At 36.5% G+C, this 14,697-nt stretch overlaps 1 protein-coding gene and 1 long non-coding RNA gene across 2 annotated transcripts; one reads left to right on the top strand and one right to left on the bottom strand.

The window, feature by feature from the left end:
* Nucleotides 1-1,606: 1,606 nt before the first annotated feature.
* Nucleotides 1,607-2,451, top strand: LOC126630995 (uncharacterized). Its single transcript, XR_007626197.1, has 3 exons — nt 1,607-1,663; nt 1,780-1,840; nt 1,962-2,451. It is a non-coding gene; the product is annotated as an uncharacterized LOC126630995 (long non-coding RNA).
* Nucleotides 2,452-4,390: 1,939 nt separating this feature from the next.
* LOC126632297 (nitrate reductase [NADH]-like) lies at nt 4,391-9,451 on the bottom strand. Its single transcript, XM_050302653.1, has 4 exons — nt 8,362-9,451; nt 7,968-8,108; nt 7,197-7,429; nt 4,391-5,886 (listed from the first exon to the last, which is right to left on the bottom strand). The coding sequence occupies exons 1-4, from the start codon at nt 9,335-9,337 to the stop codon at nt 4,528-4,530; spliced, it is 2,709 nt and encodes a 902-aa protein (XP_050158610.1). The 5' UTR covers nt 9,338-9,451; the 3' UTR covers nt 4,391-4,527.
* Nucleotides 9,452-14,697: the final 5,246 nt, after the last annotated feature.

Here is a 14,697-nt window from a genome sequence, read left to right on the forward strand (position 1 = left end):
TCGGGTGGATGCGGAAACTAGGTTTACACGACCTTTCACCATAGCAAAGAGGGACACAGGTTAACCAAAGATGCTTCAATATTTCTTGGCTTTGGATCACCCTAAAACGTGAGGACGCACGACTCTTAGATTTGTGATACACGACTATACTAAGGTTTTTTTTTTTTTTTTTTTTTTTTTCCCAATCCAAAAGCAGTAATGCTATTCATACTATGTTTTTGTACCATATTTGCATACCATCTTAAGTGGCATCTGCTATGGACAGTCACATCATTTAAATTAATCACATTTTTAAATTTAGTTAGACATTATTTAATAAACCCATAATTAAGAAAATATGGTTAATTAAATGATGATTACGGTTTAGGAGGAGTCTTTCTCCTTTCTTCCCCTCTCACTGCTGGGTATACTGAATGGCTGCTTCTTTTAAATCTGCAGCTGGGTTTTCCCAACTAAAGAAACCACAAAAACCAAGTGCTTCTTCGCTCTCCCAATCAAGTATCCACCCTTTCGACCAAGAAATTTGCTCCATTGGCGGCTTTCACCGCCACCAAAAGCCGCCAGCCTCTCACAGACTTTCATGAATTTGAAGGAGCAGGGAAAGGAAGCAAATTGTCAGCATCTAGGTTCTTCTTCAACGCCTAGGAAAATCTAGTAAGAAAATTGATTTGGAGTGTAGTGGATATGAATGGTGTCAAAAAATTGCATGAAAGAAAAAGTGGAAGGAAGAATTAGAATTGAAAGGGAGGAATGGAGAAAGACTTCTTATATGCCACAATCATTATCTAATTAATCAGTTTTTTCTAATTATTGGTTTATTAAGAATGTTTAATTAAACTAAAGATCTGATTAATTTAAATAATATGGTTATCCATATCAGATGTCACCTAAAGTGGTATGCAAATATGGTATAAAAACATGGTCTGAATAGCATTACTCATCCAAAAGTGGACTTTTTTAATGAATTGCGTCAAAAAAGGCATGTCGGTCGCAATACAATCCATCAATGGTTATCTGCTCATTTGCACTAAATCCAAGTTCGAATCCAATTGTTGTAAACCCTAAGGAAGTTAAAAAATGTCAAAACAATAGAGGTAGATATATAACATACCAAAAGTTTTGATTTATATATAATGGCATTGACATATTTTCCACTAGTAGAAAAAAACTACTTGCTCGACAAAACTTTAGGCGACGAAACACTTCGTCGCTTAAGCGGCCTTTGTGCAACAAAGTACCCTTGTCGTCACAGGAAATCGTCGTGGCTACAAAAAAAAAAAAAAAAAAACTTTGGACGACGAAAGAAGACTTCGCACAATGAAGGGAAGAATTCATCGTTCAGTCTTTGGCAAAAAAAAAGCGGAAAAAATAAGATTTAACGCCAATATATCGTGCAACGAACATTTTCTTGCGCAAGGGAGCACTTTGTCGGTTCAAACTTGCGTGACAAGGTCTTTCGTTGCATAAAGTGCTTTGAGATGGTAGGTGAGACATTTAAGGTGGACAAATTACTACAAACTTTGTGCTACAAGTGCTTCGTTGCTCAAAGGGTTCAAGGGTTCTATAAATCTCATATCAGCTCTCCCTTTTCCTCATCCTTTTCACCAAACCACTCACCCCCACTTTTTCTTCTTCCCCAAACCTCTCATATCCTAATTCCAAGGTAAGTCTTTATATATCCAAATAAAGAACAATTTTGTTTCAATAATTATTTTTAATTTATAAATTGTGACTCATAAGTTGTGGGTTTTTTAATATATGAAAATTATAATGTTGTAGGTGTCCAATTCAGCTGCTGCTCAAACTAAATAGGGATATGAAGGAGAAGGATCTCGGATAGGTAATACCAAATTTTCTATGAATTTTATGGTGTGTTTTGTTGTTGAAATTTTTTATTGGATTATTATAATAAAACTTGATGAATTACTTAGTTTGATTTGAAAATTTTGTTTTTGCCTCAGAAAAATACAAAAAAAAAGAATGTCTCGCCAGACCAGAAAACAAATAATTGATGGAGGTAGGCAACGCATCAAGTTTGAAAAGCAGGCTTAAGGAAGTCGAGACGGAGACACGCAATATGCTTGCCACAACCACTGTTCTAAAAATCCTCGCCTAGCGCCGCCTAGGCCCTAGCCCACCGCCCCAATTAATGCCTAGGCCCCAGCCCACCGCCTAGACCACCTAGGCACCCGCCTAACCCGTCTAGCCCGCCTAGGCACCCGCCTAGACCTGCCTAGGTTGCAACTCATTTAGACAGAAAATACATAACTTTCATTTTGCATTTTGTTTTTGTCCAATAAATTGTAAGAGACTTGTTGCATACTTGAATGAACAAACATTATATCCTTATTTCACATGTTTTCATTATGTTCCAATACTTCATGATATATATGCATTCTATTTTGTAGTTTATGATGAAATTATATATATTTCAAGTAGAAGCAGACACTTATTTACCTAAAATATGATAGATTTACTTAAATCCGCCTAGTTCACCTAGGCCCCGCCTAGCAGCCTAGGCGCTAGGCCCCAACCCGCCGTCCGACTAGCGCTTAGCGACTTTTAGAACCTTGACCACAACATAGGGGCATTATTGCGGAACCACTACCCTACGAAGTGGTCGTTCTAAAATAAAGTGCCGAACGAAATAAAGAAGCCTTTGCTGAATGAGATATCGGTAAGTGTCAATTAGTAATTTAATATTCATGATTTAAATTATAATATATTTATTAATAATCCAATGTTTTGTGCATAACAAATTGATTTTATTACTTATGAAAATGACCCTGAGCTGATGAATTACCTGGATGACATACCTAAGAGGCGTTATCGGGAGTTGAAGCATAACGCCGAGTGAGAGGCATAAGCACCACCAACGCAATAGATGTTTTATTTAGATGTTTTGGAGGAATAAATTTTAGCATGTAATCGGTTTATATTAAAATTTGTGGACGGTGCTTTAAATATTTTCTTCATTTGTATTTGGATTAAATATTTACTTTAAGTATTTATTTGCTTAATTTGATTTACCTAGACGATTTAAATATTTTATTTAATTTAATAAAAAATAGTAGTCAATATAATTAAATTAAGAATATATATATATAACTCGTGCGACGAAGGTTCTTTATCGCGCATAGAGTATTTGAGCGGCGAAAGCCATGTTGGTCACGCAAAAGTTCTTGGCGCGACGAATATGACCTTTGTTGCCCAAAGGTTCTTTGCGCGCAGCCTATCTGTCACCTAAATTCAATTAGGAATAAGTTGTAATAATCAACGATATTTACCTTGTGCAACAAAAGCTTTGTCGCGCAAAGATTGCTCATTTATAAGAATACTCAGTCATAAGAGAGGTAGAACTGCAAGATCATTGCAGCAGCTGCCTTTCCCTTCCTCCATCCCTTCAAATTCCACTCCATCCATATCTCTCCATCTTCTTCTCTATTCCACCTCTCTCTCCATCTCCACTTCATCTCCATTCCATCTCCATCTCCATCTACATCTCCTGTTCCTTCCTTGATGAACATTTTCAGCCTTCTCTTACCAGAGGATGGGGAATGCACTATATCATGACATTGATGCCTTCTCTTCCAAACAGAGCATGAGACAGGTTGCCATGTCAACGCATGAAGTTACAGACCTGAAGCAGCAGCTTGCGGCCCAGGATGCCCAACTTGCGGCCTAGGACGATAAGATGAGTCAGATCTTACACACCCTCCAATTGTCCGACTTTCAACTCCTGATGCCAACAGTTGCTCCTCAGCTACCTTTGAGCTCCCAACTGCTCCACCTAGCAACCTTAACGATCTTCTTCTCTATTTTTTTTTTTTTTTTATATATATTCACAAAAAATTTCGGCTTGTACATATATATATATATTATAAACAATTAATTCTTTTGTTCAATAATTATTGTTTTAAATTTAATTAAAACATTAAAAAAGTAAAGAAAAAAAATTGAAAAACACATTTGAGCAATGAATGACCTTCGTCTCATAAGATTAAACATAAGGAAGTCTTTTGTCTCATAACATCTTGAACGATGAAAATATCATAATTCAAAAATATTACTCGAAAATCAAATATGATAGAACAAATTTCCTTGCATCAAGGTTTACACGACAAAATCCTTAGTCACACAAAGTCCTACCTAACGAAATTTAGTCGTCGCCAGTACGTTGACGCGATGACAAGCTCTAGTGGTTTAAAACTTTAAGCACCTACAACCGTCGTTTCCTTACATTTCTAGCGATAAAGACTTCTTTCGTCACTGGAATGTGCTTGCCCGATGAAATTTTTTTTTTTCATCGAGCAAATGTTCTCTTCTCGAACGTTGAGCGACAAGTGCAGGGTGATGAAGGTTTCGTCATGCCATTTTTCACGCTACGAAATTTTACTTTACGCGATGGACTTTTATTCATCTTGAAAGTTGTTAAATATGGTAGTGTTCTCAACGTGATAGCAAATAGAGTACAATTGACTTTATTTTAATATGTACATATTACGACCTCCTCTGCACATATTCCCTTCAAAACAACAGCAATGAATTTGTGGTATCATAGTTCATCTTCTCCAAATTCGGTTGCACGGCAAACTTAATCATCGGAGGGGGCCCGCATGCTAGTGCAAGAGCACCGTCCGATCCATCGGGAATGTGCTCTCTCAGCACACTCTCCGTGATGAATCCCACACTGTATTCCCACCCTTCCTTGCCATTCTCCACCACATACCAAACCTTGAACCTCTCATGTTGTTTAGCCCAACCATCAAGCTCTTCCCTCAGCAAAATATCATCTTCCGTCCGATTTGCATACACCACATACATTTCAGTCTCATCTTCTGGGTCCTTCAAAATGGCCTGAGCCACTTGGTAAATTGGGGTGATCCCGGTCCCACCAGCCAGCATGGCAAGCTTCTTTGCAAACTTTGGCTTGCCATTGACCAAAAAATTACCACGACCAGTGTACTCTATGTGCCCTAAGGGACCCTTTATGTCTAGTGCGGCACCTATTGGCAGTGAGTCCAAATACTGTGACATGATTCCCCCATTTGGGAACTTAGGGTGCACATTTTTGAAGTAAACCTTGACCACCAAATCAAAGTACCCAACTTCATCAACTGAGCTGCTTGGAGTGTAAGCCCTCATGCAAAGCTTGTCCTCAATTGTAGCACACACGAAAATGTGCTTTCCCACTGGCGATCCCAAAATTTGGTCTTCTGAAGGCAATCTGAACCTGAAGAGCCTCACGTCGTGAGAGATCGAGATCTTGGCTATGAGCTTACATGAGATTTTCTCACGCGGAATAAGCGCGACACTTAATGAATGTGTTACTTCTTTGATTGGGGCTAATTGTGCCATGTTAGAGGAAATAAGGTCCAACACTGATGTTGTTCTTGGTGGCCCGTGCACGGAGTTATTAGGAGAACTAGATGAGGAGTCCGAAGCATAATTCGTGGACACCAACTCTCCAATTCTATAATCCTCAATCATTTTCTTGGCCTTTTCCGAGTGGATGGCGTCAAACTCTTCAGTGCAGTCAGTGCCAGCGTTGATGAGAATGCTATCAACGCCACCAGGGTGGTCGTTGAGGAAGCTAGTGCAGTCGTAGACATGGCCATGGACAACGATCCAGGCAGATTGAGAAGAGTTGTGCTTCTTAACATCTGACATTGAGTACATCTTGGATGCACTAGTGTTCATGAAGGGTGTTGAAACACTCTTCTTTAAGGTTGTGTTGGATTCAGAGTCCAAGCGTTTTTCTTTGGCCATCCATCCGCCTGATTGGTTTCCAGGTTGAGTTGGATGCTCAAACACTAGTCCTATCTCTCCCCTGTGTGGTTTGCACACATTGGTTTTCACCCGAAACCAGCAGTTGTTCATCATTCCCTGAAAAATAACACCCACAAATCAGAAATCAATTAGTGAAAAAGAATTAAAGATTAAAATGTCACATAACTACTTGTGATATATTTTTTTGTTAAATGTGTTTAAGTTACATCTTTGTAAGTGGTATTCTGATCAGGTGATGTACATGTAACTTTACTTATTTAAAATGCAATCTTCATCTATCAACATGTCATATTTGTTACTTTTCTTCATTAATAAAGAAATATCAATGCTCAGAATTTTAATTTATCTGCCCAATGGTAGAAAAGTTCGAGCTCCAATTTTTATATTTTGATATACTATATTCAGTTTCTAAATTAGCCTCTCTCGAGAAATTTTTCATTGAAATACGGGTGGTAACTCATGTGTCATAATATAAGTGGAATGAAGTTTTATTATTTAAGTAGTTAATTTTTTAACACAAGTATCTCACCACTTATATAATGATACGTGGTATACCACTATGTATTCTGAGTACACTGAAAATACTTTCTCCCAATGAGACAGTGATAGAAAAAGATATCAAATATGTAGAGATGTGTGCGTGTAGAAATAAAATATACAAATAGGTGCATCTAGATTTAAAAAGAATAATGTCATGTAGGCAAATTTTTAAATCAAATTTATAAAACATTTGATGTCATTAATAAAAAATAAACACATTAATTTATAATTTAATTATTAATAATCACGTCATATTACCTACAAAATAATTTAAATAAATAATCCTAGCATTATACCAAAAAAAAACCCACTGACCCACCACACTTCGTGGAGTAGATTCTTGTGTAGGTTGGAGCAGCCCTATTAAACAAGTATTTCTTCATTTTTTTTTCCCAGACCCAAGGATGCATGGTATGAAGTCACCAATGAAATGCAACACATTTTCAATTGCCAGGTCCACGGTTTCAATTTGGGGAAAGAGATAGGTGACAGTCTGATTTTTGACCCCACTAAAAGCCAGCCACGTATTGCCAAGTTTGCCCTACCAAATTATTAACCTTGGAAAAAGACTCGACGATTATACTGGCCTCGAGGCCCACAAATAAAAAAGAAGAATAAATAGTTGGTTCCAGCAAATGGTTTGTACTTGTAACCCTAATCCTAAATTCTAGTATTTTTATTCATTTGTTAATCACAGTTTAACACGATTATAAACAGTTTATTTATAAATTAAATTAATTCATAAGAAGGCTGAAAGTGTTCAGTATCGAGTACTTATCCATATATGTTTAGGGTTTAATTGTCCCTTAATATCGACAGTATTTAAAATGTAGAAGAAAAAAAAAGTGTGGTACTTATATCTTTACCATGACGTTCCAAATGAGTTTCTCGGGTTGAGTATTGAGTGTCTCGTCCCAAGCTCGCACTGCAATCTCTTTGGCAGCGAGTAGGTCGAGCACCTCCACTTCTAGTGACCAGAAACACCAGCACCAGTATTTCCCGTACTTGTTTGGCTTCTCCTGGTGGTCTAACGTGCACACATGCCACGTTTCACCACCATCCATTGTTATCTCCACTCGTGTGACTTTCTTCCCGCCGCCTGTAAAAACGGAAGAGCTGAATCACTAACTACAACGTATGTAAAAGTAAAACCCTAGCTTTTACCTGTTTCGTTTTCAACTTTTTTTCTTCATTTTTTCTTCATTTTCTAAATAAGAATTATGACGTATAGTCATAGGACAATAATTGTGACCCGTAATAAAATCCAAAAAACTTGACAAATTTTGATGATTTTTGTAACGTGCTTTCCGATTCACCAAGCTATATTTTATCAACATGCATCGGTGTTTCATTAATCTTCATTCTTTATTTTTCAACCGAAAAGATAGGATCGATGAGACTATTAATATAACTCGTTAAAAAAGTCAGAGTGTACGAAATATACAAATTTTCTTTTATATTTTTATAAATATCGAATGAAAAATAATAATTTTGGAGTATAACGGACAAAAAAGTCTTGAGAGACCTGTACCTACTCTTTTCCCAACTTTTATCTCAAACTCTTTTATAACTTAGACGCAACTTGTTTTGTGTTTGAAAAATAGTTGTATAAGTATAGTGTAAGTTGTATAACTCACCTGAGTATGCGTAGCCTTTCATCATATACGGCCTCTGAGTTGTATACGAGTTGATTGGCAATATCTCCTCGTGACACGGCGTCGTTATAACGGAGTTTATATTCAGCTCGTTAATGATATACTCCGGCTTGTACCACCACGCTGCAACATAAGTTCACAACCCAACCCAACGCAGTAACGTATTAGCTTCAGATGTAAACAGTAAAACAGTAAACGAAGGTAACACTTTCACCTTACAACTGACAACTATCAATATTAGGTTTAGTCACGTCACAACTGACAATTATCACTATCACTTTCACCTCACCTCGGCGCTAACTTTTACACCATGGACCAACAGAAACGCTCAAATTTCAAGTGCGGATAAGGTGTTCGATAAAGTCGTAATAAATACCTTCAGCGTTAGCTAGCTCCGCATCGACGTGCGACGGGAGCACTCGATTATCCTTGAAGTGGTAGTAGTTGTCGGATTCCGACGTCGTTACGACGATGCGCTTCAACCACTTCACCATCCGACCCCCGATAAACCCGGGTATTATGACCCGTACCGGAAACCCGTGATCCGGCTCCAAAAACTCCCCGTTTTGCATGTATGCTAGGATAATATCCCTCGAGGGGTCCATCGCCACCTCCTTTCTCAAGCTCGTGCCGTACTTGGTTCCACCGCCACCGGGCAGGTCCTCGGCGCCCTCAAAGCACACGTTGAGGGCGTCGTTCTTGCGGCTGTGGATCCCGCACCGCTTGAGCACGTCGCAGAGTGGGACGCCGCGCCACACGGAGTTGGAGATGCCAGCGGCACCCCAGTTGAAGCCGATTGTCTGCTTGACGAGATTCTGTTCCTTCCTCCGGTTTCCCGCGCAGACAAGGGTAACTGGGAGCTCTCGTGGCTTGAATTCACGTACGAGCTGGTCCATGGTGAACCGGGTCGGTCGGCGGACAAGGCCGGTGATCTCCACCGTCCAGTCCTGCCAAGTAGCCTTGGGGACGACGCCGTGGTTGCGGACGTAGTGGAGTGGGACCGGGGTGATGAATCCGTGGTGCATGAGGCGGGTGAGTGGCGGTTCGCAGTTGAAGGGATGTTTTCCAGTGAGGCGGACCATTGAAGAGTTACGACGCACCCAGCTGTCTGACGTGGCTTCATCTCTGGGGTCCAAGATCGACGGCTCTAATTCGTTGTTGCCTCTCCGGATTAAATCCGTGTATTCCTGGACAACGCTATCGTCATTTTCGTCGTCGGACGACGAGTCGTTGCTGTCGACGAAGGGAGTGTTTTTCGGGGGTGTGGGATCAGAGAAGTTGAAGGAGCGGACGACTCTGTTTATCGGCGGGTTGAGCTGGGGGAACTGGCGGTTCTCAACGGAGGCCGTCATATCTCAGCCGTATGTCGGGCACTTTTTGTGTGTGTGGAGTGCGAAAAAAGGCTCTTTTTTCTTTTGGGATATCTGTGTTTGTGGGATTTTGTTTTCCGAGGAAAAAGAGACGGTGGTGGAGAGTTTATATAGCGGCTCCACGGATAGATTGTTGACACGTGGTATGCGAAACGAGCGGGGTTCGGAGAAAGGAAGTGTTGACGCGAGTGGTGAAGCCTTGGCTGCTATATGGCTGGAGGGTTAATGGCCTACAGCCATGTCGAGAGCCACACAAAAACAACTTATGTCTGCCGCCAATCAAATTAATTCATATTTTTTTCTTTCTAAATATCTGTCGGTCTTTAAAAAAAAAAGAGAGTATTAAAATATATTAGTATTTTTAAAGGGTAGTCATTTTGGTTCTGGTTCCTAATCAACCTAATTGTTAAACTGAAATCTTATTTGTTTAAATATTTTGATCGAGATCCTTAGCCTTATTTAAGAGATTTAACTCATGTATTTATGCATTTAATGTCCCACAAATTATGAAATTTTAAAAAATTCAAATAATATTTTTATATATAATAAATACTTAAAAATTAATTTTAGAGTAATATTGTTCTTCACACAAATTATAGCAAAAAAAAAAGGGAACTTTAACGAAAAACTCCTGGTACTGTTCACTTTAACGAAAAACTACATTTTTACACTAAAAAGTCAATTTTGGTATCACTTTATCATTTATTTTGTCCTTATCATTAAAACTAAAAGTTTTCAAGCCCTTTTTCATTAGTTTTACTAAAAAAAAAATGTACCCACATAATTATTAACATATTTTAAAAAATAACTATTGATATATTTTAAAACATAAATTAAATACATATAATTAGCATTGGTACATTTAGCAAAATTAAAAACGGGTACAAATACAAATAAGAGTTTAAAAAAGATGGGCACAAAAAGAAATTAATATATGGGTACAAATTAAAACTGAAAAGAAAATTAGTACAAATTAAAAAAATAAAGGTTGCAAATTAAAAAAGGGTACAAACTAAAAGTAAAAATATATGATAAAAAATTTAGCCATGAATATAAATATAACAAATGTAACGTTTCTAACATTAACTGAATATACTTAGAAATAAAAATATTTTATTATTAAAATAATTAATGACGTTTATTAAAACTAATAACCTTAATCAAAAATTGAAAAGGAATAAGATTTTACTCAATGAAGAAGGAAAAATAGGGATGGGAACCTAATTTTTTCTTTTTATTATGATTTACCTCTAGTCTTCCCTAGAACAATTAATTCACCTTATCGTTTGTCAAAAATAAATATTTTTATTTATTTAAATTGCTTGGTGTACAAATATAATGTATTTTCGAATGGTGAGAAATGGGTGGAAATTTTCTAGATCATTTTTTAAATGATATTATCCAACTTAGCTAAATTAGGAAAATGGGAATGGCACCAATATTCTACGACTGGTATTATCATTGTGAGATGTAACTTAATGAGGATGCATGGATTTGTAGTTTTGTACGTTCATCGTTGCATGGAAGCTTCATTTGGTGACCGACTCGGCCGAGATAGGGTCCCCTCTGTTAAGATTTTAAATTATACACAATGGAGGGTAAACACTGCCCAGATATTAACTTCCCTTGTCGACACGGTTTCATCCCTAAATGGAATGAAGTCTTTTGTTTGGGATTGGTTCGTAATTAGATCGGGACAAGTGTGGTTCCTTGGTGTGGAGAAATATTTCATTGTGATCGGAACACGGATTGTACACCACGTATTTTTATATAAGTGGTGGAAAATTTTATTTTTTAAGTAATTAACTTTTTAAACACATATATCACACCATTTGTATAGTGACACGTGGTGTACCAGTTACACTGAAAAATCTCTCCTTGGTGTGGAACCGGCTCATCTGTTTTGTTTTACTAATTATGTATGAAAACCAAAATCAATGGTAATAACTTTTATATAGACCCGGCAGTTTCTGACACGTTACGAAAATAACGGGTTTCGGGTCAACACGATTACTAATTGGGTCATTATCGAGTGACCCGTTAAGAACCTGTTAATAATGGGTTCTTAATAGGTATACACACGAGTAACACGTGGGTAACCCATTTCGACCCGTTAAGAAAAAAAATTATTTAGATAATTTTAAAGTTTAATTACCAAAAGATTTATTATAAAATACAATATGCATATTAATATATACAATATATTCTATATTAAATATATAGTTTTGTATTATTATTCTTTATAAGTTATAAAAAAAAAGTTTTAGTCATTATTTATTTTTATTATGAGAATTCCTTATTATCATTACTAGGATAAATTTTACTTAACATGTTGTTGTCCAAAATTAAAATAAACTAGTATAGTATTTGTATAGGCAAGAACTAAGAAGACATACATACAAGTATGAACAATGTGAAAGAATATATAAACACTCGTGATTATAATTATTCCTCCACCAATAGATAATGGTTACACTTATACTATCATTTAGATTTTTAAAATCCTCCAAACCCTCATGAATAATGTTTTTTATTTGAGGGCAAAATTAATAAAATTAATAATAATTATTGTAGAAGTGTAAAAAATGTAAAAAAAAAAATATATATATATATATATATATATACACACACAATCACTCATAGTGACAAACTTTACAACTTTCATGAAGGGGTCAGCTTCGAAATCCAACATTATAATCCATAAACCTTAAATTTATATTTAACTGTCGATTGTCATTTACGCTTTATTCTTCTTACTGAATTTCATTTTTAAAATTTTCTTTTTTGAAAACATGATCATCTGGCGAATGTAAGAAGATGAACGGATCATATCTTTGATATCACGTTTTGATATTTACGGTTAATTGAAATATGAGTCGATGTCGTATAGTTTGTAGAAACTTTATAAACATCAAGTAATATTTTCACCAACTGTAAAACTCTGAATATAATATCAACGATCCAAACCATTCATCTTCCTGCATGCTTTAATAGATCATGTTTTCAAAAAACAAAATCTGAAAAAACAAAATTTGATGAGCACAATGAAGTGTAAATGTAAACAACAATTAACAATTAAATTTTGATCTATGATTTATATGATTATAGTGGCGAATTTCAAAGTTAAGTTCTTCATGAACGTTGTAAAGGTTGTCATTACGAGCGTTTATATATTTTTCTATATTTTTTTCACTTCTACATTAATTAAAAAACTATTAAAGACTTAACTTAATTAATTAAGGTATTAATTAATTTATACCTTTTTTTTTAAGCAATGAATGCTAGAGATTTAGATTCAATAAACCTTAGTGATGAGGAGTCTGTGGAGATTATAATGGGAACATAACGAGATATCGGAAGCGAAAGTATAGACAATACAAACACGAGTCTTGCAAAGAAAAAGGCTAGAGCAATCAATTTAGGTAAGCGAAAATATACTTGAAAGAAAAATGCGTTTTTATGTTTTGGATATGACAATATGGTATGTATATACTTATTTAGTAGGAGTAGGATTATTTCCCCTTCCCTCCCCTCGTATTTAAACAGTCACGGTTAAGCCACGTCAACATCTTATATTAATTTTTTATAACAAGAGAAAGACAAAATAAGAAAATGTGAGAGGAGGGGATGGAAGGGGATGTAAAGAGGAGGGAAGAGAATCCTAGCTAGTCCTATTTAGTATTATGTTTTTCATTTGATTATTTATTGGTTTAAAATATATTTTCCTTAACGGGTAACGGATTGGGTCATATTACTTGTTAATATTATCATGTCGATTTCGGGTCAGGTCATTTTATCCGTTTATTTTGACGGGTGTTACATGACACGACCCCTTAAGATATCAGATATGACACAAAAACGACACAAATACGGAAAACACTACGCAAATGCCATGTCTACTTTTATTCATGTCAAATTTTGCGTATACTAACGTTTAGGATATTCATTAATTTTGTGGTTCCAAACAATTTTGGGTGTGTTACCCACTGGCGGATCCATTAAAGGGCAAGGAGGGTCAACTAACTTTTTGAATTTCGATGAATCTTCATAGATAACTTTGGTGCTTTCCCACTGAAGGTTAGAGTTGTCCTTCATACATGCCCTCCAACCTTGATAAAATGCCTCAAAGAGGAGTTGTTCTTTTTTTTTTTTGGTAAAAGACTGTTTACTACCCTCATTTTTCGTGGTTTTCAACATTTAGTACATCAAGTTTTTTGTCTCAGAGTCATACCTAAAGTGTAAATTTTGGGACAGTCTCATACAACTGTTAGTCAAACTGTTAAGTCTCCTGTTAATTGTGACGTGGCGCCCATGTGGACAATGACTGGGTGCCACGTGTCATCCATATGGAAATTAAAAATAAATTATTTATAAATTAAAAAATAAATAATATATATTAAAAATTAAAAAATTAAAAATTAAAAAACCTTCATCTTCCCCAGATTCGGAGGAAGAAGAAGAAGAAGAAGAAGAAGGAGAAGGAAGAAGAAGGAAGAAGGAGGAGGAGGAAGTAGAAGAAAAAAAAAAGTTGCAGTCGGAGGAAGAAGAAGAAGAAGGGGAAGGAAGAAGGAGGAAGGAAAAAGGAGAAGAATGAGAAGAAGGAGGAAGAAGAGAAAAAAATTTCCAGTCGGAGGAAGAAGAAGGAAGAAGGAGGAAGAAGAAGAAGAAAAAAAACCGAAAGAAGAAGAAGAAGAAGAAGAAGAAGAAGAAGAGGAAGAGGAAGGAAGGAGGATGGAGGAAGAAAAAAAAAAACTTCATCTTCCCCAGATTCGGAAGAAGAAGAAGAAGAAGAAGAAGAAGAAGGAGAAGAAGGGGAAGGAAGAAGGAGGAAGGAAGAAGGAGAAGAAGGAGGAAGAAAAAAAAAGTTGCAGTCGGAGGAAGAAGAAGAAGAAGAAGAAGGAGAAGAAAGGAAAGGAAGAAGGGGGAAGGAAGAAGGGGAAGAAGGAGGAAGAAAAAAAAAAGTTGCAGTCGGAGGAATAAGAAGAAGAAAAAGGAGGAAAAAGAAGAAAAAGGAAAAAAGAAAAAAGAAAAAAAAAAGAACCGAAAGAAGAAAAAGAAGAAGAAGAAGAAGAAGAAGAAGAAGAACAGGAAGGAAGGAGGAAGAAGAAGAAAAAAAAAACCTCCATCTTCCCCAGATTCGGAGGAAGAAGAAGAAGAAAAAGGAAGAAGGAGGAGGAAGAAGAAGAAAGAAGAAAAAAGAAAAAGAAAACGTTTGGATGACACGTGGCGCCCAGTCATTGTCCATATGGGCGCCACGTCACAATTAACGGCATATTTAACAGTTTGATTAACGGATGTATGAGACTGTCCCAAAATTTACACTTTAGGTATGACTCTGAGAC

Source organism: Malus sylvestris, chromosome 8, assembly GCF_916048215.2.
Source record: "Malus sylvestris chromosome 8, drMalSylv7.2, whole genome shotgun sequence".
NCBI lineage: Eukaryota > Viridiplantae > Streptophyta > Magnoliopsida > Rosales > Rosaceae > Malus > Malus sylvestris.